The sequence below is a fragment of the Anoplopoma fimbria genome, chromosome 13, assembly GCF_027596085.1.
Source record: "Anoplopoma fimbria isolate UVic2021 breed Golden Eagle Sablefish chromosome 13, Afim_UVic_2022, whole genome shotgun sequence".
Lineage (NCBI taxonomy): Eukaryota > Metazoa > Chordata > Actinopteri > Perciformes > Anoplopomatidae > Anoplopoma > Anoplopoma fimbria.
This window is the reverse complement of record NC_072461.1, coordinates 17612436-17639605: the sequence shown is the minus strand read 5'-3', so window position 1 is coordinate 17639605 and position 27170 is coordinate 17612436. Positions and strand designations below refer to the sequence as shown.

The 27170-nt window shown below is 41.6% G+C and overlaps 1 protein-coding gene across 1 annotated transcript; it reads left to right on the top strand.

Annotated features, from left to right (window-relative positions):
- Nucleotides 1-431: 431 nt before the first annotated feature.
- On the top strand, nt 432-26919 carry LOC129101476 (transmembrane protein 132D). Its single transcript, XM_054611311.1, is given in 10 exon segments — nt 432-465; nt 468-596; nt 5438-6317; nt 12865-13002; nt 19013-19205; nt 21077-21220; nt 24048-24253; nt 24529-24790; nt 24960-25151; nt 25232-26919. Coding segments are annotated over 10 exon segments (3492 nt in total). The 3' UTR covers nt 26546-26919.
- The last annotated feature ends 251 nt before the right edge of the window (nt 26920-27170 follow it).

Here is a 27170-nt window from a genome sequence, read left to right as displayed (position 1 = left end):
GCAGTCACACCAACGCAGGGTTAATCCTACCAGCTGCGTAGTGGACGTGGTTTCCTGAGCGGATGAACAGTGACAGATGATGAGTTTAGTGCCCTGAGGATTGCGCACAAGACAGTCAGTGATCTGCTAACAGCGCAGACCGGGATTCGATCCGGAGGACTTGTTGAGACATTTGGCTTAGAGGGGTAAGCATTGATCGAAACGGTCTATTCTCCGTCACACGGTCGCAGCTCAAGACTCCCAAATCTGCTGACCGGGCACGAAGTCTTCATCAGAGTGCATCTCCAGGATCGTTACGCACAACTTTTTACGCACAACCGGGGACCAGCAGGTGAACGGATCTCGGTGCGCTGTCGCCTGCAGCACGGGCTTCACTACAATCTGTGCTCTCACAGGTGTGATTATGTTATTTGAGCGAACTGCAGGAATGGATGAGACGATCCGCTCCATGCTCTGCTGAAACGAGACCAAACCACGGGTACTGGGAACTTGCCTGGAACAGCGAGCCGCGCAGGGTGCCAAAATGAGCTTTAACTACCAGAGCAGGGGGATCTTACAGATATTCTTTGCAACTATTACAGCTGTTCTCGCACAAGGTAAGTGACCTGGAAGTAATTGTTTGCGTGTTGTGGTGCGTTTAAATCTAAACTGTCAGCCAGGGATAAATACAAGGACCAGCGTCTGCTGCCAAAGTGCAATGAATTGACCTGACACTTTATGCAACTATCACTGTTTACGCATTCATACTGTGTATGCACTGTATTTATTGATATCAGCTGAAAAACAATGAGCTATTAGAGTGAACTGTCAATCGTGTGCAAATGTTACTTAAGGGAGGTGGGCCTTCTCTGAGAAATGTCATGCCAACTGTAAAAAAAAAAGAAGCCTTTTCTAGGTGTGTAAATAATATAGAAATGTCGTAATTTGTGCCACAAACTTACATCTTACTGTACAGTGAAAAAGCTTTCTAGTAAGCCAATCGGAGCATTAATTTATTGTGGCAAAGGCATGTGACAGCAGTGAGTGGGATAATAAATATTTAGGATGAAATCGGAGTAAAATACTTGATGGGTTTATATTACAACTTGAGCCACGCTTTATGGCTTAGTACTTTTCTTAGAAAACCGGGGTACTCAATTTTCACAAAGCAAACAATAAGCAGACAATCTAAATTCCCAACTTTGATAAAGGGAAATAAATCACAACACAAAGACATTTATTGTAAAGTCTTTAACTTCTTCATAGATCACTATTTCCAGGTAATTTTGATGGCTGATTTATGCGTACGGATGACAAAGACAGAGAAATTGTGATAATACAGATTTTTTTTTAAAGCAGCTTTAAGAGTTGGACATTGCAATCCCTCCCAATCACTGCAAAAGCTTAAGCCTCCCCTCTCTCCCCGTCTGTCTGCCTGTCTTCTCTACCCTCTCACTACCCAGGCCCTCGGGGCATTACATGCTGTAAGATCAGAGCATCATTGTGTATGTTCTATTAAAAAAAGCGCTTAATATAAGAATAGAAAGGCAAGAGTACTTTAGATCACGAGATCTGACTGATAAGAAGTTTTGTCCTCTAACTTCTATCCTTCGTAATACCAGGCCTGTTTTGCAGCTCCACTCTTGTCAGCACATAATTCACTTTCATGACATGAAGTAAATGGCACAACAACAAATCAGCAAGAGAGTGTTGACCGCAGAACATAAATAAAGTAAGACTGAACAGTTTTGAACACTGTATTTCATCATTTTCTGTTAACGCATTATGTTCATTGTCACAACCCTAAAATTTGAGAGCACAAGTTCAAAAACTTAAGTCAATCTTTGTGGCTTTTCATTTAATTTGGATCGCTATTATATAAGGTGCCTGTAGCAGCCACCACATTGTACTGCTTATGTTTCACACAGTGTGTCTTTTCTGACCTTTTTGATTCAAAATCATTCTCTCTTTCCAATTAACCTTTGATAATTAACCATAATGCTGTGTGAAACTCTTTTTTTTATCTTGGGAGCGTGTGAAGTGTCTAAATGTCTCACAAAAGACTCACAGCTTTTTCTATTTAAGGATGTATTAATCAGCAAGCTGTCAGATCCTAATGACATTTGTTGGGGCTTTATTAAAGGTAGATGTATTGGAAAAGGTCAGCCAGACAACAGATAAAAACACAAAGTGCTAACATCAATTGTAAGACAGAGGATGTTGTCCCCTGCATGTGTTTAATTATTGTCATTAGCAGGTGGGCCTTGCAAAGATTTTCTTATTTTAAAGTATTTATCATCAGTGCATTGCTAGATATGTGACCCATAACACTAACATAACAATTTGATCAAAAACCTTTAACAGGCAGCATGAAAGCGAAAAAACTTTGAGACACAGAAAAATACTTTTTTAATCTCTCAATTACTGATTAAAATGCAGACATCCATTGTTGTCCTCTGAATACTATTGGGAGTCAACTCACTTGTGCAAGCTGTTTCGCACATATGGTAAAAGTCATTACTGCACATTAGAATTCACAGTGGTTCCTCAGCATTATAATAGAATAATACAAAGATTGATTAAAATTGGAGAATTAATGCTTAAAGACAAGCACACTGAAAATAAGTTAGCTGACTATGAAAATATTTTAATATACAGCCTTGAGACAAACTGCAGGGCAAAATGTAGCTCATTAGAAATAACTGTTTTTTATTTCAAACTGGTGATGAGGAACATTATTTTGAAAGTCTTAATCCCTATACACCCCAGAACAAATCTCAGCTACCATACTGCCCTTTTCAAAGTAAAGTACTGCGTTTACTTTTCCGTATCTATTTTAATGCATTGCAGTAAATCCCTTACTGCACTGTATTTGCTTCATACATGTGGCCGAGCTACAAACACAGAACAACTGAGGGATGTTGTACTCCTGAAGTCACATATCTATTATCGAAAGACAATCTGGCTTGAAGTTGATTCTCTTCAATCACTCAAAAGGAACAGTAGAGGTAGTTTCAAATGAACATCTCCAAAATCTAATTTCCTACAGGGAGCATTTTCATTTGGACACAGAGGTGGATGAACAAAGATTTGATCAAAAGCATATGACTTGAACCCTGGCAAAAAGGGAATCTTCTGTTCGCCCCCCATCCCAGAAAGCACTTAACCTACATACTGCAGAAAATAAAACAAAGCAACAACACAAGGCCATTGGAAATGAGCAGTCCTGGAGAGGTGGCTTTTAGAGGCTGTTGTAGCATCTGCATGGCAACACTGATTCTTTCTGACACAGCCAAGGAGGAAGAGGAGCTCAGAGTCTTCAAAATGAGTGATTTGAGAGGCTGGAACAGCTGGTGCAGCGGATTTGCTCCCATGTTTATCAGTTGGGGGCAGGATTCTCATCGTGATGAGAGGACCATAGAAGTACAGTTTTACTTGCATTGGCTAATTGTCAAATATAACACATTTTGGCAAAGGAGAAGGACGCCTCTCTTACCTGTCATGAGTGATAAAAATAGGAGTGCCTGAAAAGTCTGCTGCCAAGTAGATGTGTCCTATGTATGCTTTAGATTTTAGATGGTCTCCTTTTAGTTTTCTGACAGAAAAACCATGTGCAATAACAAGGAGAGCAGAGAGGACCCATCAAACCCAGCTGTAAAGGGATGAGCTCGCATGTGAAGTAGTTTGTTGGCACATGGGCCGTGCATCCTCCCTCCAGGAGACAGTGAGCCAGTTTATATTCACTCCAGCCGGAGCTGCTGCCAGCTCTGGTATTAAACAGCACATCTGTCACTGTGGCCACTGGTAGGCCAAGCCAGGACAGCCACATTCTCAGCTCCAGCCCCTGCCTCATGCAGCATGTCGCCCACTCAGCGAACATGACTGGCAGTCTTGTCTGTATGTTGAGAGAGAGAGAGAGAGAGAGATACTTTTGTCTTCCTCCGATGGCTGCTGGTTGACATGATTTTGACACACACAGTATAGTCGTAGTTGTTTGAACTGTCAGACCATCATGACAGGCTCTTTGCCAGGGGGGATGAGTGAGGATGAAAAGCAGAGGAGGCCATGATGGACGGACCCGTCAGATGCCTGCAACCATGAGGAACATGAGGCCTGATATTGACACAGAAAAGCTTCAAACTGTCCTCGTCGGATAAATATCAATAAATAAGTCAGTGACAGACAATTCTCTATCTGGCAACTTTTGTCATAAATTCACAAATGCAACTGTTGCAAGTCTATAGATTTAGAAATGATCCCTATTGTAAGACATTGTTAGCTTTGGTATACCAGTGGGATGATGATTTGTTTTTGTATTAAATACTACTGAAGCTGTTTTTCCACCATGCTATGCAGCTCTTATCCATTTTGTTATAATCTGCAAAGTAAACACCAGTGTTTTTGTCCTTAATTCACCAAGTAGGGCAATTAGCCACCAGATAAAGAGTGCACTCTCAGGTCAGCAGCTATAATCTTCATAATTCTATCAAAATGAATGTTTAATGAGGACACGCGATGGCCGGCTGACCTCTGCTCGTGTCCACTGTGACAAACACTTACCATTAAGCTTTTAAACAATATTTATTTGGTTTTTTTTACTCACTTCTCACGCCAGTAATCCTTGTGATCATTGTACTGGTTTACTGTCCACTACAAGCAACTGATGCAAAAATCATGTTTACTGAATAATACACAGATATATATTCAGATGTATCTCTGTTTTAGTTAGCCTAATAGTTTTATTAGAATCTAGTATTTTACTTTTCGTGGTGATGCTCCACCACTCTTGTTTTGTTGTTGTTGTTGTTTTTTATGGATGATCTGCTGGGTATTCACAGCCTGCTGACAATCTGTAAAAGCCATTTTAATCCCAGTTTTGGATGGCTGATTTCAACCTTGTGCCAAATTTATCAGATCCACCTTTCCTCCCCAAGCTGATCATCCATGAGAGAGGTGAAACTGGGGCAATGTAACGCGACAGGCAATATTTTTAAAGTCAATTTTACACTTGAATCACTTGACACTTACATTTCCATACCAGGAATCAAGTTTTGCAAAGTAAATTGTATAGGAATGAATTTATCACTTTTAGTATATTATCTTTCTGTGACATGATTAGCTACCTGGGCATTATTTAGGGACTATACGGATGTATTAGGGGTTCAAAAAATGGGTTTTGTAATTTTTGTTTCGATTTTAAGGTTTTAAGGTTAAGCTCAGGGGCCTTTTAGTATAATACATTGATGCCCCACTCAGTTGATCAGTTGGCCTTGGCTGACTTTTTGTGGTCAAGGGTTCCTGGTATTTGTCCACAGTACTTTATTCTCAAATCTAGCAAACTCAATTCCTTGGTAATGTTTTTGTTTCAAGTCAAATTCTAGATGCTTAGAAATGTGGTATTATGAGATATTCCCATGTTTTTTTTTACAAGTCTATCCTTTTCTATTTTACCTTACAGATTTGAGCAGTAGAGAGCTGACTGACAGTAAGAGCCCAGTGCCTTTCCCTGTCTTCTTGCCAGTCAGCTACGAGGTGCGAGATGCTGACTACCTCTTCCTGAAGGAGGCTGGGCAAGACTTCATGAGGAACTCCAGCATGCAGAGTCACACACAGCCCTTTGTTATCTTAAGAGCCAGCCGGCAGCCAGCTGTCATCGCCAGCTACAGCACTATGTCCACAGAGAAGCTTGTGCCTCTAGATCTGGTCCAGTCTGTTCAGCTTTTCAACACTCCTGAGGTCTTTACCTTTAACTGGAAAATCCAGGCCTTTGTGCTGACGCCTCGGGTTTTCTCATCCAAGCCCAAAGTCCGGGTGCTCTTCTATGTTGCGGGGAGGGACTGGGGCAGGGGAGAAGGAACTGTGGATGAGCTACCATGTGTGACAGTTTACGCTTTCTGGCAGACCCAGGAGGTCAGGGGTTCCTGTGCCATGGGAGGCGACAGAGGAACTTGCATGGCTGAGTTGACTCCTGCACTTGGCTGGTTTGCTTCGGGGTCGGAGGGCACCAGCAGGGAAAGAATGGACCCGACTACCGGGAACCCTGTGGAGCTGTACTACCAGGCGCAACCCAAAGTCAATGGGAAGTGTAGTTCTGTGGATGGAAGCCGTTGGGGTGGCTCACAGCAGCAGACAGCAGAGTATGTTCCCGTCACGCCCATGCAGAGGATTGGCAGCGTACGTCTTCTGCAGGTGCCTAAAGGAATGGCAACACTTTCTCGGCTCAAGCTCGGCAATGCCATTGTGATACGGACATCCTCCAAACCGCTGAAGAAGACTGATATCGCCACCTTCTACATACTCATGGCCAGCTCTGCTCAGCTGAATAACTTCACTCTCAGGTAAGAATGTGTCTTCTGTTGCCTCACAGTTTGAATTGCTGTATCGTAAAGATCCATTGCAATACACTGAGATGAAATACTGCCATCCCTTCAGAGGGCTCTGCAATTTCAATGTAATCCAAATTAATTGGTTAATAAGAAGTCAATGCGGGGAATTGGTCAGTAATAGTATTATTCCTTTTATCTACTACTTGCACAAATCCTGTGCAATCAAAAATGAGAAATATTGGAGGATATGAGATTTAGCATGGATTATAGCATACGATAAGAGGTTAACTGTCTTTCCGAGAACTCTGGTAGATTATTTGAGTTTGAGTGAGCACAGCCCGATGACATTAAGGGCTGCTTCAACAGCGGTAGTCATCAAGGTTGAAATGGATCAAATAAGATCACATGTAGGCTTGTGACTCATTATGGCTCTGCTTTAAAGGGTATGCCCGGGATCTGTGGTAATTCAACGCACTGCTACTGAATGTATGAAGATCCAGGGGATTAGCAGTCTATCTCAATTTAATTTAAGGCTCTGTTCTCATTTTGCAATGCAAAATGTTCCTGTTTGACTGGAGAAGAGAACATTTGCAATAGAAGCAAATTTTTAAAGATATTAAAGAAATGTACTTGTATATATCCGGAGAATGAACAAAGACTTTTTATCCTCTGAAGAAAAAAAAGAAAAAAACAAGACTCTGTTCTCATGGCTTTCTCTCAAGATGTTTGTTACTTCACTTTTCAAGGTGAAATGATGCAACATGGGAGATTGGCACCTCAGAACTGGATGTGAATTAATGCTTCCATTTCACACTTACTGCTTCATTGTTGGTTTTCATGGTCATCCGCGGTTTAATGCTTTTTATTATCACCATCCAGACAGAGATCAAACAGAGCCACGTTGCAGCACGGCTAGATTTGTCGAGGTTAGCTGTCAAAACAGACAAGTAGAGATTTACGCTAACTTGATTAGAGATTTTTTTTTATTATTATTCTAGACACTATCGGCTTTACTCCAAGCCAGTGTATAATGAACTGTCAGGAGGTATGAAATACGTTATCTCGATTATTCATTTGGTTTGTGTGTAGATTTAGATCATGAGTAAAGTATGTCATAAATCCTTCCATCATATGTGGTTTCACATAATAGGATAAATGATAATCTCTGTTGCTGTTTTGCAGTTTGTTGGATTACTTAAGAATTGGCTCCACAAGAAAGTCCTTGAAGGCAGCTTGTCTAAAATTGTTTCAGTTCCTGGACAATAGTTACAGCCTTTCCTTGTAGATTGAAAAACGCTGTGGTAAACAATCAATACTTCCAGGAAAATAAATAATTTGTAAGTTACTTCCGACTCGACTTGCAAATGCATGCCTCAGTGGAGATGAGCCGTTAAAGGGACAGTCATGGATTATTAATTCCCTTTTCACCTGGTCCTGTATTCATTCACTTAAACAGTCACTTAGTCAGATCAATTGTGAATGCTGGAATAGGTAAATATTGATTGAGGCAACAGCTGTGCATGTATAGATTTGTGCTTACAGGTTTCAGAGTTGAGTCTGCGGTAGTCCCTCAACATTCCTCTCAGGTCATTCTTTTTTTTTTTCTTGTGTACCAATATGAAACAAAGAAACATACCGCTGAAGGTGTTTTATCCTTGGTTTTATGAGTCTGGATTTCCAAGAGAATCTGAGAGCTGAGAATTACAGACCTTTGAATGTATTTCAGAGGGTTAGACACTGTATTTTAATTGTTTAGCTGGGTTCCTTTTTGTTCTCTCTCTACCAGTGAAGCTGAAAAATAAATCCTGATTTCTGCCACCTTTAATCATTGCTGCTTTAATTAATTTACTCTTTAATTAATTTCTATAGAAAAAGCGGATAGCAGAAAAATAGTGTCTTCTCTCTAACCCCCTCACACCCCCTCTCCTCTCATCTAATCCCTTTCCTCTCCTTTCTTCACAGGTGTCAATCGGTTGGAAGATTGGCAATCTCGTTAGGAAGCTTTGTAGTAATTAAACATGTGTGATGGGCTGTTGTCCTTGTAGAATGTATTGGTAACTCTGAAATCTTATATATATATATATATATATATATATATATATATTATGCAACCTATTAACATGGAATAATACACTCACTGTTCTTCTAACGCATATAGTCAGTAACACAGTGGCACTCTCCCCCAACTTATCAGCACATTAACAAGCCCTGTGCATCCGGTCCTCAACAGCTGTCTGTGTGCTTTATCACTGTCTGAATGTCCCATTAAGCTTTGCTTAATATTCTCTCATCAGCATGATAAACTGTTTATTGATGTCTATAGCTGAAGTCAAGGGACATACACATTTGAGGTCGATTGAGAAGAAGGAAAGCCACACCTGTCATTCTCTGTGAGAGTTCGATAAAGGTCATAGATAAAGTATTGTAATCACACACCCATGCGTTTGGTGATTCCTTTATCCTTTAGCGTTTGATCAAGAAGTTGACTGGCAAGAAGTATGAGCTCACAATTTTCCTTTTAGATTTTTTCTGAACAGCTATTAAAAGTCAGTGATGAAACACAATAGTTTGTCTTGGTCTGTGGGTTTTATTTAAAGAAAGCAGTGTGTAAATAATTAAACTAAAACTTGTTGGTCAACAGGACACCGTGTCAGTGAGCTCTTCAACTAGGGAGCTTAATCATTCATCTGTGTGACAAATAGGACTTTCACATCCACTTTTAGTGCTGTGGTGCTTGCCATCTGGCAGGCATGTTGGCATGAACATCTCCCCAACTCCCTAAACTGCTCCATAAGTACGATAAGCACGTTGCCGGTGGATGGCCATCAGACTGGCTAAACGGTGTACATTTGCCTGCATAATTAAAGATTGCATCTGTTTCCGATTGCTCCAGGGTTCACCGGTAGTACCGCCGCCCTGCAGTGATGCACTCACAAAGCCAAAGATGGTGACACAAATGATATCGTGGAAGCAATTACAAACGCTATGTACTGTAGCATCTCTACAGCGGGTGATGAAATGCATCTGGGCCAGGCTGTATAGCTCACACAGATAATACAATCCAGCTCGTAGGTCTTTGATCAGGCTCCGTCTCTGTTTTACTCTATGATGTATTAGCTTTTTGAATTATGTCAATGTTTACTTCCCTTTGTTAGCCATGGCTCTGTGTTCTTTTTAAATAAGTTTAGAGAAAACAGCATTACACAAGTACTTTGTGAACTGAACTGATAGATGACGGCCAAGGGCCAACAGACTATTTGTGTAACAGTTTGCGTGTGTGGAGAATTGCACTTTTACATGCAAGCATGTGTGTATGTGAGTGAATGAAGAGTATGTAAAAGGCGAACGAATAGTGCCACTCATGCCTTGCCTGGTCAGAAGTGAGACTGATGGCAGGTGCAGCACCTGAGAGCTGCTTTTTCTCACACACTGTCAGCTTCAGTCTCCAAAGCCATCCATCGTCTCTGCTCTGGTGCCTCCTCCTGCCCTCTGCCTCCTCAGGGCCTGCTAACCAAAGCCATGGACAGTGGTCCCCTCTACAAACCACTCAGAGGAAAAACGCCTCCTACAATCGCAGGGGATTATTTCATTTCTTTTTACACAAGGGGGGCTGAGAGAGAAAAAAAGCTTGAGATAAGTCTTCTTGTTACTGCCACTTTTTATTAGTTAAACTCTGCTCCACGCAGCTCAATACACAGAGGTGTTTTATCACAACTGGGCATGTTATTCGGAAGTCATTACCTGATTAACAGCAAGGTTTTCTCATTAATACCTCATTGATTATGCTCGGATTACATTGCATTTACAATTCTCTACAGCCAACATTGGTGGTGTGATACTTTAAAGAAATAGGAAATGCAAGTTGGTGAATGCAGCACTATGTAAAAATATATAAATAAGTAATGTGTAATGCTTTACATGTGATTGACATCACGCTGTGCTGTAGGTCCTTGTTCACATTTGTGGGTCTGGGTAAAATGACTGATTGGATGTGATGCCATAAAATGTGATGTTCATGTCCCCCTGAGGATGAACTGTAACAACCAAATATTATTATCCATGATAACCTAATAATAATGCAATAGTTTTGGTTTATGCAAATCCCATGACATTCCCATCAGCCTCAGCTGTAGTTTGTGTTAGGTGCTAATAAGCAAATGTTAGCATGCATAAATTCTAAACTAGGATGGTTTTATACCAGTTGACATACCAGTTGCCAATCATCGGGCATGTTGCATTGTCATTTTGAGCATGTTAGCATGCTGATGTTCGTATTAAGCTTAAAGCTGCTGTGCTTCTTTCCAGTATGGCTGTAGACCAGCGGTTTCCAAAGTGTGTGCTTAGAAATTTGTAAAATTTGTCAAAATCATAAACGGAATGTTTTATCTGAGACTGTATATTGTGTGGCATTGTGACTCAAAAGTCTTTTTGAAAGGCGATTGTAGAAACAGAAACAATTAACACGTTCCATTCTGTTACTGCTTTTGTTCTGCAATTAACATAGATAACAGGGTGCAACCACCTTCTTCTTGTTATCACCTCATTATTCATGTTCCCTAACCAGAAAGTCATAACACATCTTAAGATCAACACTACATGTTATTTCTCTTTGCCCATTTAGTCCTTGTGTTGTTTGCTCTGCTGCGTTCTGGGAACCGTCAGACTGATAACAACAGACTGGCCCCCCCCTTTCTGTTCGACACTGTCATTCACTCTAATAGACAGCAGACAGAGAAGCTAGTTTCATTCACTAAACTAACACAGAGACCATGCAGCACCTACGGTATTTGGCTCCTTTTTCTATGATGAGAAATGTTCGGAGTGTTTTCAGAGGCACGGCTGCTACAACAACCTATGTCGGCAGAGAGTGAGAGTTTAGAGACTTTGACACAACTACCTACTTTATGGTAAAAAAAATATGGCTTTTACGTGTCCACTGATTCTAAAACTCTGGTATTCAGCCGTGTGCAATAATGACCAGAGGACTTGCAGGACTTTATTTTCCAGCCGGAAATGATTCCACCTTTTAACCTACTGCTCCCGTTTGAACCTGAGTTAGTCAGATAAATCAGCTGTTGTTTTGTGTAGCTGGAATAAAAAAACACCTGTCACCAGGGTCGCGATGGCGCAAGATTAAAACCACTATTGAAAAAGACAACGCTTGGTCATCCCTTTATAATTGTGACCTTTAACCTGTGAGCTCTTTGTCCGTTTTAACTTTAAGCGGCTTCACAAATGCCAAAAGATGAGCCAAATCCATTCTTTCTGACAAAGTGACAAAGGACATATTGGGAAACCTTTCTATCTTGCACTCCTGAGCAGCGGGTCAAGTCAGACATTTTGGCTCTGCAGCAGAGACTTCCATGATGAGATCAGTGGCCACGAGAGACCTTCCTTCCAGATTACATGCTGGATGTGCAGATGTTAGCACGAACAAGGGTTCCCACATACAGGCACACGCAAATGTGCACACAAAATTTACGGCTAATCCATCAAGAGCTCATCTTATATATTTCAATTAGGAGTTATTGTGTGTTGGTTGACTGAATTGTTTCATTGTGCTGAACAGGGAGCAATGTCTCCTCTTCCTTTCAAAGTCAAAACCCCTCAGCCCAAAGCAGGGGAAGTACTCAGATTGCTGCTGCTCCCATCATAGATTACACCTCCTCAGAGACTCATAATGCGCTCAAAACTGTGTGTTTATCTCAAAGATTCAGAGATTAACCACACAGCTTTGCATGAAAATGAAAACCAAAGAATCACACGAGGTTGTTGTTCTGAAATATTTGAGACAACTTATCTGAGCTGTTTATGAGTATTCATGGAGTCTTACCAGAGCGTTGAGTTTAATAGATAAGCAATCAGAGTAGTTCACCACATTGATTATAGGTATTGTTGCAGCAGAGGACTGTATCCTGACATGTGTGCTTCCCCTGGCCTAACTTGTTTACAATTCTTGTTGAAGAATATCTCATTAACATTTGACCCACTGCAAGCTGCTTATGCTGGGGAACCCCACAGGGAAGGTGTACATGTTCAGTTGCATAACGCTTATCGTTTAAAAATTAGAGGCCAAGAAAAAGAATGATCCATTAGTACAGTTTGAATAATAAGCACACGGGGGGATGAACAGGAAAAAAAATAAATCTTTGCTGTTTCAAATGCACTTGGTGATGAGGGGGGGTTAAGGGGTTGGTAGTAAATCAATGTTTTTATGTGATTGATTGCTCCTCTAAGTCTAGAAACCTTGTATTTATTGTGATAACCTGAACAGGTAGTTTGAATGTATAAATCAAAACATATACTGTGTGAGGAAACAGAATTTTTAAATCTACCATACCAAACCGTACTGAGTGGGAATGATCTATAATAAAAAATTGTCACGAGCAAATTCTAAAAGGTACGAAATAAATTACTGAAAAAAGTGCATAAATTGTTCACATTCACCTACACTTTAGAAAAAAGAAACATTAATTGCCCCAAAATCCACTGGCTATTATAATATAGGACATTTCACATATACCACATTCTTGACCTTTTCATTCTTGACTTTCCACAGGGCGACAGTGAAGAAAGGTGTGACCTTTCGAACAGCGACACCCAGTAACTCTTTACTGTGGGACATCACTCTGGATATGGGTGCAGATGGAGCCATCGCTGTTATTTGTCAGCGGAAGGCTCCCATACCTGGGAAAAGGCAAGTCTGTTCTCTTGACATTACTCTGTATGCCAGTGTACAGTATGGTATCCATGTGTCTATTCGTTGCCTCTGTAACTCATCGTAAACGCACTGATAGGATTAAATTGCTATGGTTTGAATGGAATTTGTCAAGTACTGTTGGTTGCCAGTGTCTCTAGCTGATGAAAGTTTCACTACTGTAAAGTATGTCCAACAAAGAATATCAGTATTTGTCTCAGAACCTGTGGAGTAAAAGACAAACCATCTGCTCCGTGCGAGCCTTACAACGGCTTACTGCAGAAGCATACTGCGCCGTGTCCTGGGAGGACATCTCTTATACCCTCTATGCACAGTTTGGCTGCAGGTGCTCCTGTAAAGCTGCCCCTTGTAAACAGCTATTGCTTTCCCCCTTTATTGTCTACTTCTCATCTGTAATCTGAACTATTTAATCAGTTCTTAACATTTACAATCTGTACACATGCATGCATTCCACGTATACAGTACCTAAACTTAAACACTGCAAGCAGGGAAGGTTGTTGTTGCAATTCTGTTGTGAGCCATTTTCAAACATAGCACTAAAACTATTTACAAGACATCTGCAGGCTGGTCTGATCCAACTCATTGGGCTTCTAAGAAGTACTTACCTTTCACTATAACCTCATTAAACGGGGCTACATCTACATCCTTTCCTCAAAAAACTTTATCTCAGATGGCCTTTCATTTTCAGCTGAGTGCATTTCATTGCACATTGAGGTCAGCAGAGTTTATTTAGGAGTTTAGTCATGTAAACGTGGCCCATGCCTTCTGAGAGAACAGGACGCCTTTTTGTAAAAAAGGGCATAGGACACAGAGTGAAATGGTGAGTCATGTCTTTTCAAGCGTCATCTGTCTTGTCAACAGAAGCTCTAAGTTAAACCTCTGTTTCAGTTATTTTATATTCAAAGGCTATAATTTGCTCCTTCGCCCCATCGCTTCAGCTACATCCTGACTTCCTCAGAGATTACTCATTGCCATTTTCCTCTCCTGCTTCCTCAATTACCTGACTTCCATCTACACACCTGCTTCCACTTCCCTCATCTGTTCTGCAATTACCTGGCTTTTCCGCACCCACCTTGTCTAATCAGTCACTCACTGAATATCCAGGTCCCCTTCCATTGTTCCTTTGTCAGATCATCAATGCTATCCAGAGTTTTGTTTTACCTGTTTACCTGTTATCTACCTACCTACCTACCCGTCTATCTGTAACCCACCTGCCTGTAACCTGCCTGGCTTTTGACTCACTGCCTGAGAGACTTTTTTTGTAATACATTATTGAACGGCACCAGTCTTTCTGTCCTCATCTGTGTTTGGGTCAAATAAGTAAATAAACTGACTACTTGTCATTGAGTATGAACCTCCTCTGTCATAATAAGTCTACATAACAAGGATTAGGCACAATTTTTTCAGAGCAGGGTGAAAACTTTATGCAAGTGTACTATTAGTATGCTAACATTTGCTAATTAACACAAACCCAAGGGAGGCCTACAGCTGAGGCTGTTAACGTCCAAAGTTTGGAAAGTATTAAGTTAGAAACCAGAGTGCTGGGCAAATACAAATTTAACCTAAGGATGGTGTTAGATGAAAAGTAAAGGGATCAGGAAAGGGATTTTGACTTATCCTTAAGGAGAAACAAATGTCTTAACTAAATTTAGTCGTCTTCCATCCAATTGTTGTGGAGACATTTCACTCAAAACCACAAATTTCAACCTCATGCTGGCAGTAAAGGAAAAGTCCTGAGAACACCAAAGTCATTAGGATTCCTCCTCAGGGCACCATGACTGGATATGAAAATGTAAGTTGTGGACTGAGAGACCGACATTGCCATTGCTTGGCCGATAAGTCATCTATGTGAGCTAACTGTTCTGGCTGACCATCCAGCCATCTTAAATGCAACATACATTCAGGAGAATACGATTTATGTTGCTGTTGTGCACTTGCTTTTAAATCTTATATTGCTATTCACGCTTGCCAGTGCCCCCAAAAACGGATCCATGGAGGTTTTATTCAAACAGTAAGCGTTTGTGCCTCTAGAGCAGCTAGAAGAAATGCTTGTAAAACTAAAGCTCTAATCTGTGTATAAATGTTTGGCATAGCTGGTAAAGAGCAAGTGTCTGCAGCCAATTTACCCAGGATTAAAACAATACTAATAAAAGTAGACAATAACTTTGCTTCAATATATTCAAAAAGATGAATTTATCCCATCACAGGTATGGATATTTTTTTAACTAAACTCATAGGTTTGTCTGACACTGACTAGTTAGAGGTTGTACAACAATAGAAACAGCTTCCTTTAAACCGAGGCAGAACACCAACCTTATATGTGCTTGTCATTATTGCTTTGACCTCATTAAGTTGTTTTCCCCATTTGGTGTGGATTATGGCATTGTTTATCACAACCTCTTTATGGGTTAACATATTCTTTCACTCAGTCAATTCGGCTAATCCTCTCTAAAATGTCATGAAGCTAACAGAACCCATGCAGTGTGTGCACTGTCACACCACTCTGGGGATTTCTCTGACTTTTTTGTCTTGGCTTTAGTGAACACTAAAAGTGTTTGCTGTATCTGTATATTAAAGCTTTTATTTATCCTCTCTCACAGCGGCTTGGTGTGGATCTTTATATTAAAGCGCTGCTACTCACATACAGTGGGTACGGAAAGTATTCAGACCCCTTTAAATTTTTCACTCTTTGTGTCATTGCAGCCATTTGCTAAAATCGAAAAAGTTCATTTTTTTTCGCATTAATGTACACTCAGCAACCCATCTTGACAGAAAAAAACAGAAATGTAGAACTTTTTGCAAATTTATTAAAAAAGAAAAACTGAAATATCACATGGTCATAAGTATTCAGACCCTTTGCTGTGACACTCATATTTAACTCACATGCTGTCCATTTCTTCTGATCCTCCTTGAGATGGTTCTACTCCTTCATTGGAGTCCAGCTGTGTTTAATTAAACTGATTGGACTTGATTAGGAAAGGCACACACCTGTCTATATAAGACCTTACAGCTCACAGTGCATGTCAGAACAAATGAGAATCATGAGGTTGAAGGAACTGCCCAAGGAGCTCAGAGACAGAATTGTGGCAAGGCACAGATCTGGCCAAGGTTACAAAAGAATTTCTGCAGCACTCGAGGTTCCTAAGAGCACAGTGGCCTCCATAATCCTTAAATGGAAGAAGTATGGGATGACCAGAACTCTTCCTAGACCTGGCCGTCCAGCCAAACTGAGCAATCGTGGGAGAAGAGCCTTGGTGAGAGAGGTAAAGAAGAACCCAAAGATCACTGTGGCTGAGCTCCAGAGATGCAGTAGGGAGATGGGAGAAAGTTCCACAAAGTCAACTATCACTGCAGCCCTCCACCAGTCGGGGCTTTATGGCAGAGTGGCCCGACGGAAGCCTCTCCTCAGTGCAAGACATATGAAAGCCCGCATAGAGTTTGCCAAAAAACACATGGAGGACTCCCAAACTATGAGAAATAAGATTCTCTGGTCTGATGAGACCAAGATTGAACTTTTTGGCGTTAATTCTAAGCGGTATGTGTGGAGAAAACCAGGCACTGCTCATCACCTGCCCAATACAATCCCAACAGTGAAACATGGTGGTGGCAGCATCATGCTATGGGGGTGTTTTTCAGCTGCAGGGACAGGACGACTGGTTGCAATTGAAGGAAAGATGAATGCGGCCAAGTACAGAGATATCCTGGAAGAAAACCTCCTCCAGAGTGCTCAGGACCTCAGACTGGGCCGAAGGTTCACCTTCCAACAAGACAATGACCCGAAGCACACAGCTAAAATAACAAAGGAGTGGCTTCGGAACAAGTCTGTGACCATTCTTGACTGGCCCAGCCAGAGCCCTGACCTAAACCCAATTGAGCATCTCTGGAGAGACCTGAAAATGGCTGTCCACCAACGTTCACCATCCAACCTGACAGAACTGGAGAGGATCTGCAAGGAAGAATGGCAGAGGATCCCCAAATCCAGGTGTGAGAAACTTGTTGCATCATTCCCAAGAAGACTCATGGCTGTACTAGCTCAAAAGGGTGCTTCTACTCAATACTGAGCAAAGGGTCTGAATACTTATGACCATGTGATATTTCAGTTTTTCTTTTTTAATAAATTTGCAAAAATTTCTACATTTCTGTTTTTTTCTGTCAAGATGGGTTGCTGAGTGTACATTAATGCGAAAAAAAATGAACTTTTTCGATTTTAGCAAATGGCTGCAATGAAACAAAGGGTGAAAAATTTAAAGGGGTCTGAATACTTTCCGTACCCACTGTATATAGAAGTTGTTGACGCATGATCCCCGTATAAGCTTCACAAGAGTGACAGAGGGTGTGAAAAGCATGGCAGCATCCCCTATCTTATATATATATCTGTGTTAATGCATACTTAAGGGGATATAGGCATGTTTATGTGATGCAAGCATATCTTGTTTTGATACTTGAATTCCATCATTATCTTTTAATCTCAGGTCTCGGAGCAATATGCTAAGATTATTCAATTACACTAAATCTCTGTCTTGCCCTTAATAAGGGAACATATAATGGAGCCCTGAGTGGATTTTTGTACTTTGTTGTTGACTTTGGAACTTAATGGAGGATTAACAAAATATGATTTTCAGTTTCTCCAATTGTTGTTGCTTTAATACAGAAAGGCGGCTGGTATTCGACCCTTTAGAGGTCGTTTTCACACTGTAAACAGGACTTACTGTGTGTCTGCAAGGCCCTGACACAGATATTTATAACATGTACGCACAGATGCAGTGGGTCTGATAATGTCAACGTGGGTATGTGCATGCTTATTGTGTTTTTGTCCACCAATATATCTTTCTATAGTTCAATATAGTGCCAAAAAATAAAACTGGATACTAACTTGGGCCACAGGAGAAAATTGAATCTATAGCTAGGACACTCTGTTCTCGTTGGCATCACTGAGAGGCCATTAGAAGTTACAAAGGCTTATACTTTGTTGTGTATGCAGGATGCCGCTGTCCTTGGACCACCTTTTATTCGGTTCACGTTAACAGAGAAATTCAGCTCTATTCTTTTTTGATTTTAGTTTTTGGAAAATGCCTTCAAATGCAAAGCCCTCCATTAAACAAAGAGGATTGGGTCTTGTCGGAACTTCTGGGAACATATCCCTCACCTAATAATCTCTTCACTTACTTTCCACAGGGCAAAATTCACAATACTATGAATTTTGACCTGGATATCTCCAAAAATACAGTCTCAATCTTCATTGCGTTTCTTTCAATATTCCAGAAAGTTTCCTAAATATGATATAATTGCAGTCTGATGTACATTATACAGTATACATGAGATGTGTATGGTCTACTGGTCACTGCAGCCTATATAATACATACATTATTTGCATCATACAGTAAATTAGGTGTTATTGATGCATTCTGAGAGGTCAATATGTCGCAGCAGCAATGTCACCACATCATATTTCTATACTTCTGGTTAGTGCTTAAAGTGGAAGAGGATACTAAAGTTTGGCTCTGGTCATCCTGGCTGATGAGTCCATTCAGGTATCTATTTTCACATATTATCAAATAGATTTGTCTGCATTGAGTCTAATGAGCCGCAGGCTGAGGTGCAGGATACTCTGCGGTATAATCACTGCACCTTTCCTCAGACATTTATCTCAACAGGAATTTAAATAGTGCAGAGATAATTGCAGAACCCAATGGTGAAATAATCCTATCAAGTATCAGTGGCTGGCTGTGATGGAAAGATTCTCTCTTTCGGGTGCTAATTTGCATAACTAAGAAGTTGAGAAAATTAGATCCCAAACACAGTCAGAACGCAAATGTGTCACTTCTTCCAACCAAATTATGATAACATAATGCGACAATGGAGAGCTGCAGAAACATCTATTTTACAGTTTGCATTTCCATATCAACTTGAGGAAACCATAATAATTTGTAGACTGTTCTGAATGCATGCATTGTGTGCATATCTGTAACTCATCCTGCTTCCCATTCAGGCTTGAAGGCAGTCTGATGGAGGTGCTTCAGATGGATTTTGAGGTGGAGGAGCTGAGCAGTCCTCTCGAGAGTCAGGTGATCATATGGAGGCTGGAACTATCATCTGTGTCCAAAACTGTAGCCAAGACTGAAGGAGCCATGAGGATCTATACAACTCAGAGAGACTTTGTTGGCTTGGCCCCGCTTGTGATGGTGAGTTAGCTGACAGCTCCCACGTCACACCTAATCATTGTTAAAACCAACATCGACTGACAGCAGTGTTTCCAATAACGGCAACACTCGGGACTGCATCCTGCATCCTTTTTGAGCGTTGGTGCATGAAAATATCATAAAACGCACTTTGCTCTGATCCATTCGTGTCTGGTTTGCATACACAAAAGGCTGGATATGCTTTGGATTGTTTAGTAAATGAGTTCTATTTTGAGAAGAGAGTGACCTTGTGTTGTTGACTGTCAGCTAGCTGATGTGTCTCTTCTGTGTTGTTCCGCTCTATTCTGGCACGCAGTAGCCTATATGGTCATCCTCTCCTCCTAACAGCTGCTTCATGCGCTTCTATTTTGGTGCCGTGGGCCTCTTTATCATGCTACCTCTATAATTAATCCATGATATAATCCCCACCACTAAATACGGAGCACTACACAAGAGTCACCACTTTGAATCATAATTATGCCATTGTTGGCAGGAATTACAATAACAACCTGTCACTAAGTACACTCAGACCACCTTTGTTTCTTTATATTTATTCTATCAAATATCTTTGGTAAAATATGTACAAAGTCAAGAATCATTTTACTTTATGCTATACGTTTTGGCAGCAGGTTACTTGTACTGTGTCCAGTCTGCCGCATTTCCATCATACTGGTGCCTGAGTGCCTGATGTTATGAGGATACGCTAAAGTATCCTGATTCGTGAATTTGACATGGTTCATATCTCTTTTGGATTAGAAGCTGACCTCAGGCAGAGGGCCAAACACGAGGAGATTTGAGGGTTGGCTTGAGGGGACATTAGCGCTGACTGATCACTCTTAGCCAAGCTCTGTGAACTCCATCTAGTGCTGCTGCTCAATACTTCTATATAATGGCATAAGCCTCCCTGACAGGCTTCAGATCTTTATATTTTAACTATATTGTAATGACAAAATTATGTTCATATATTTCAGCTTCATTTAAACCAGATTTACGGTGGAGAGACACACATCCATCTGCTTCATTTTCGTAAAGAGTGGCCAAGCGTCTCTTTAGATTTGGTTCAACTGATCATTCACAGAACTTGACCGGGCTGCGCTCCACTGCCCTCATACTAATTTAGCACACGTGTCCATCTGCTCCATTTTCATGCTATGATTATCCATGCATGCATACAAATGTACGTATGTAGTAACAGAGAGAGGGAGGGAGAGGGGGAGAGAGAGAGAGAGAGAGAGAGGAGAGAGAGAGAGAGAGAGAGAGAGAGAGAGAGAGAGAGAGAGATACTACTACTATACATTACTATTATTCATATCTATTATATTTTTACAAAACGCTTCACCACTTGAACACACTTACCATGCATGTCGCTGGACTCAAGGACCCTTGGACAAAGGGACGTAGGGATTGATAAAACCAACCCTGTGATTAGGGGACGACTCTGCTCCTCCTGCCACCGTAGCCCTATTTAACAACACATTGAGCAGGAAAGAACAGGATGTACTGTAAATATGTAGAGATTATTTTTATTCCACGTCCATGGCTCTAGCTATTTGATCATGTTTGAGCGGATATGGAAGCGCTCTGAGGGATATACCTGTGCAGAAAAGTCCAAGATTAGCTTTCCATACCATGAGGTAACCTGGCCGAAGGGGGACTGGCCTTCTCACCTCATCAGGATCGCTGAGTCACACTTCATCGCCCCCGTCTCCCCTACATTACTCTACTTGCATCCCACAGTGGTCTTATCCGTAAAAATGTTTTTTCACTACTCATTATCCAGATGTCTAAAATGTAAAATAAAAGATTATTTGTTCTTCGATGGGAATAAGAAACATGTATTGACTTGATGGCTGATTTTCCTGGCCTCTTCGTAGGACACAGAGATCCTGAATACAGCTGTTCTGACTGGAAAGAAGGTGGTGATGCCTGTGAGGATTGTAGCTGTGGAAGAAGATGGAGTGGTCACTGATGTTTCTGACTACACAGACTGTAGCTCCACTGATGAAGATGTACTCAAGGTAGGATTTACACCTCCTTCTATTTGACGACCTTCTGATACATCATTTTCTTTGTTTCTTTTGTTTCCCACATGTCAATGATTATACTGTAGTGTTCTTAAAATAATTAACTATGGGGGTGTAATTATTATGAAAAGTTAAGAGGTGAAATTGTTGTGAATAGTTTTTTGGTGTGTTTTTTTTTACATCTTTTGTAGTCAACCTTAATCCCTTTCACTGCAGAAGTATCGAGTGAAAAACGTTCAATCACTTCTGGTGAATGGTTAGCTGAGAACAAAAACTTTACTAGCAGAAGAATGTGAGACGTTTGTGTCTCGTCTGCCCACCCTAAAGCTCAGAGGCAGGAGGGCAATTTAGAGTGGCTGTTAAAAAAAAAGGCTCCATTGAGGCAAGGTTGGTTTCACGTGTGATGGTAAGGACAGATGCGGAGAAATAAGTTGTACCAAAGTCACCCCTGCTCTCCGTCTCTTTTCCACACAGTAAAACAAACTATTAGCAGGGCTCCGACAACATCGGCCATCAATCTCCCGACAATGAACAACCGCTGAGCTAAATCGCTCCCCACAAATGCCCTCAGTCTGCCACTGTGCTCCCATCCAGTGTCTTGTCACTTTTATCCTGTGAACCTGAGCACGGCTGAAAAGCAGACATTGATTATTGATGAAATGGAAAATCAGTCCCTTTGCTTCTCAGATCAGAGGCTGAAAGGATATTGTAGACAAAGAATAAGGACATGCAGTGGACTCCAGCCAGTTAATGTTTTTTATTTATTTTTTCCTGGGCTAATATTTCCCATACAAAAGATGTCTAAGCTAATAAATGTAGTATTCTGTTGAGATTGTTGCCATGAGGAGATCACAATACAGTGTATACAGTAAGTACACATATGTATCTAGTGCAGATGGGTGTCAGTAATAATAAAAGTAGGACTACATGAGGATGTCAAGAGGCTGGATTGAATCATTGTTTTCGACCCTGCACTGTAGCCGTCTCTGATGTTATAAGCCTACAGTATAGCTCTCAGTGCATTTGCTGATCAGAGAGCAGCTTCAGTCACAAATATTCCTTTAATCTTCTTAGTCTAACAGCTTGACTCAGATATCTATTCTCTTCTGGTGTGCCTGAAGAGTATCAAATCTGCTAGTGATAGATGGGGAAGGATTTATCTTGAATGGCTAGCTCATGTGACAAAACAAAAGCAAAAGTCTAATCTGTCGTGATGGAAAGCTTTTCTAAATGTGCATGAATGACGGAGAGACTTAAAATGTGCATATTTAAGCATTCTCTTTGTCAGTTAAGGATTGAAGTATTGACACTTGAACATTTTAAGCAGGGACGTATTGAGCAAAGATGTCTACTTAGTTGATTAATCAGGACTTTTAATGGCGTGGAAAAGCAATTTCACAAAATTGACATCAAGCCTGAACTCAGTGTATGGTGTGAACTTAATTTACCCCTAATTCATCCTGCATACTCAAAACTTATTTAACTTGTTTTATTTGCACAATGAAACTATTGTCACAGTTGTGTCAATCAAGCTTGAATTTCAGTATTTCTTTACATTTATTTCACCCCAAAAACCATTTTAAACAAAAATCTATTTTGACAGCAAAAACACTGAGTGGATATTCTTGGAGGCAAAGTAAGATTTTAACTAGGGTGAGTGGGCGGATGACACTTTAAAATGGCATCCCCTTTGAACTGATAATTCTGAATGTTATTTGAACATGGCTCATGGAAGTTCAGTGGAAGATGCTTCTCTGAAAAAGCAGAAAAGAGCAAAGTGTCTTAGATCATGGATGACTGGTTGACTGCCTCCACACCAAGAAAAACATCAACTGTAAGACGACTTCACTCGAACTCATTCAGTCCTCGTATATTGTTCCGTGCTTACATTAGAAATTTTCCATAACAACCGTTCAGAGGCTTCAGTGCCACATGTTAATAAAAAGTAAATCTGCTGTTTGGATATAAATCAAGCATAGGATTATTAGCAGGGAAGAGGGCATCTCAGCTAACAGCAAGGATGACACATAGTGACGTGGTCATTCTGAAGCTTAAGCTCTGGTCATGGGTGCAGGATGACTGATGCTCAGATGCACTGTCACAAGCTGTCCCTGTGACAGTGCGAATCCCCTCTCAAACTGTTGGGTTCACCCTGATGAGCACGCAAATCATTGCTATTTGTATTCCTCCTAAGGCTATCTGTCAAAGTCACTGGGTTTTTTTTTCTCCCCTGTGCACTTCTAGACGCTAGTGACTGAATTTCAATGCTGTGTTAATTATCCCATTTGTTTAAAGCAGTCGCTGTTGAGAGGACCAAGGAAAACCTCCTGACTCGCGTCTCAAAATGTCCATGAGATCTTTGAGCAGTCGCCCAAACTTCCGAGGTCACCTTTGAAATCACGGTGTAATGAATGCGTTTGGCTGTGAAGGACTGATGTTCAGTACTGCACCACATGATATTTTGATTTACATAAAATTGCAATGCTGCCTCTTCCTAACGCTTTGGACCGGTGATCATCGCAGCAGTTTATTACAGCCAGCTGACATTACTATGGTAACACATGCAGTGCAAAACTGCTGCAAGGCCATTTGTTGTTGCAAGAATGGCCTATTTGTTAAAATAGTGACTTTTATGAGAATATTGTTAGATGACTAACTATCTAACTATCTCCTTCATTGACAACAATCTAATTCTGAGTTTGATGTAGACTGTTTACACAAGCGTACTACACAAACTCTTCGATATTACTGGGGAAATTAAAATGATGACGTTCATTTTCTGATGGATTGTTCCCTTTATATATCATCTCTTCCCATCCAGGTGTCAGACAGGTGCGACTATGTTTTCGTGAATGGCAAAGAGACGAAAGGCAAGGTGAAGTTGGTGGTGAACTTTACCTACAGCTACCTGAGTGCTCCGCTCGAACTGAACGTGTGGATGCCCCGACTCCCTCTCCAGATTGAGGTGTCAGACACAGAGCTAAGCCAGATCAAAAGCTGGAGGGTACCCATACTAACCTCAAAAAGGTGGGACACACAAATAAACCACTTGTTTAACATAAAAACTCCCCTCATTTGGTTTCTAGATGGGAGTTCCAGAAGCGTCCTTAAGCTCTTACAAATCCAAATCATATCTCTCCCAAGGGTTTAGGGGTCTGATTCCATTATATAATGTACTACAATATCTCAATGTGATCTAATCAAGCAAAGAGACAGGCTTGAGTGATTGGACTATAGCAGGTCAAAGCATTTATCATGTGACAGGTGTGACTTGCACGTGTGTTTTTGTTCTAATGTCCCAGACCTGGCTGGAACAGCGACGAAGACAAGAAGGGAAAAGGCTGCATGCTTCAGTTTCAGCACGCCCTGGTGCGGGTGCTCACTCACTTCGTGGCAGAGCAGGCGGACCCTCGGGATCCTAAGGCTTTTTTCGTGGGCTCCGATTGGCAGGTGGATGTCACGAGGCTGGTTCGATACTTCATGAAGGTGGAGGACCCTCGAGTGGCTAGGCTGCAGGCAGGAAGGGTGCTGTCGGGACGAGACCTCGGGATCACCACCATCCAGGTAATGAACTGAACTACTGCTGAGATTAACCTTGGCCCGAACAGCCTGTTACCAATGTCATAGCATGAAGCAGCTAAACCCTGGAACTCTGACCTGAACTTGTCCTTGCAAGGAAATACAGGCTGAGGCACCCTCATTCATTTACTGTGTCTGATATTGTCTGTGACAGGTGTTTTCTCCAGTGTCTGACGCAATCTTGGCTAAGACAACTATCAAAGTCGTGGATGACAAAGTGACCATCACAGATTTGGGGGTCCAGCTGGTTACAGACCTCTCCATGACCTTACAGCTCAGTACCGGAAGCAATAGGGCCATCCTGGCTACCACGACCACTCAGGAGTTTCTACAGACCCCTAAACAGGTAACACTCTGAATCCATTTAAATGTCTAAAAGATGAGCAAAAGCACGATTATAATTTCTCCTGTTTTCTCTTCTTTCAGGAAGCTGTGGTCAGTGCCTGGGTGCAGTTCAGTGATGGCAACCAGACGCCTCTTGACATTTATGATCCTGCTTTCTTCAGAGTGACGGTGACCTCTCTAGATCCGGGGGTGGTGTCAGTGCAGGGCACTCTTCCCACTGTGGTGGCCGAGGGTGAGGGCGAGGGAGTCCTGGTCAGAGTAGAGATGTCCATCTGCGAGTCCTGTCAGAAGTCTAAACGCAAAAGCACGGTGGCGGTGGGCAACGGCAGCCTCAAGGTCAAGTTTCAAGTGAACAGTCGGCGTCGAGACGGCAATTACAGCAGCACTGTTAGCAACAAGGACAACGGCAGCGACTATGGAAACGATGGGGAAGAAGTGGGCAGCGAGAGAAAGCAGAGGGAGCCGTCCAATGGTCCTCCGCCACGCACATCAACCTTAGATAGAGAGGAGAGTGCCATGCAGAAGATCACGACAACGATCAAATCTACAGAGCGAACCTCCATCACCAGCGGCAGCCTCGGAGGAGTGGGTAAGACCAGCAACTCAGGAAACCCCAGCAGTCCTACCAGCTTGGTGAATATCAGCATGATGAACAGCCCAAGTGACGGCAGCAAAGTGTACGGCTCAGACAATATGATAGTGGAGGATATGAGCAGTGTTAGCTTCACCAGCACTGTGAAGGCCCCTGGGAACCTTGTTAATTCTAACTTCCCCACGAAGTTGGAGGTACCTGGGCAGGAGACGGAGGAGGTAGGAACTGGGGGTGAAGAAATGTTGGCCAACAGGCCGCTCACAGACTTGGAGATCGGCATGTACGCTCTGTTGGGTGTCTTTTGCCTGGCCATCTTGGTTTTTCTGGTTAATTGTATCTCATATGTGGTCAAGTTCAGGCACAAGAAGCCTCCCTCTCACGGCCAGGAGCCCACAGGGCACAGGCATGACTGGGTGTGGCTCGGCACAGATGCTGAGCTAGTGATGAGCGTGCCAGGCAGTCCTGTCCAGCAAGACTCCCAGACTGCAACCACCGTCATAGACATTGGGCCTGATAAGACTTCCTCTCTGTCCAGAAGGCCCAGTTGCCTGGCCTCCGTCACAGACTCGCCCCTCAGCTGCGTGGGCTCCCTCAGGAGCAAACCTATGCACACCGAGTCCCTCCACTCGCCCACCAGCAAGAGAAAGAGAGTCCAGTTCACCACCTTCTCCACTCTGGAGCGCCAGCATTCGCCACATCTCCCGCCCAGAGAGAACGGCCATGGCATCCACTGGGTTGGGAAGCAGGACAGTTGTGAGGAGAAATCCCACATGCCCATTACAGAGGCTAGAGACCAGTTATAATACAGAGCCTGATCAGACCTCACATGTACTGTAGATGTGGCTTTGATCACCTCAATGCCTTTGTCAACATAACTGTCTAGAATATGTGGTTTTGGAATTTCCCCCCTCTCTACATTTCATTACCTATCAAGGCCTTTTACATGTACTGTATATTATTGTTAATATTGGAGTGTGGATGCGTGTTAGATGGTTGACCAGATGGGAGACTTATTTACACAATGTTTAAAGCCACTAAATGTTAATGCTGCATGTGGATATCAACTTCTCCCAAAAACTTACACAGTACCAATACACACTTAAAAAGTATCCTAAATGACAAAAACAATTGATTAATTACCTGTTATAATACAGAACCATATGGGTTTCACCAAGAATGTGGCTTTGATTTAACATACTTCTAACTGAAATGGATGTTCAATCATGCAATATCCAAGACCCCTTTCTTTGTAAATTTAAGTTTCATTTTCATTTTATTTTTCATTAAAACACTGTGATATTGAATATTTCCTTTAACTTTTTCTCTCTTAAGTACTTACTTAAAAAACAAAAAACAAGACATATGATTTTCTATAACAGTACACAGGTCAGTTATTGATTTTCAATGCTCTATTTTACAGTTGCAACA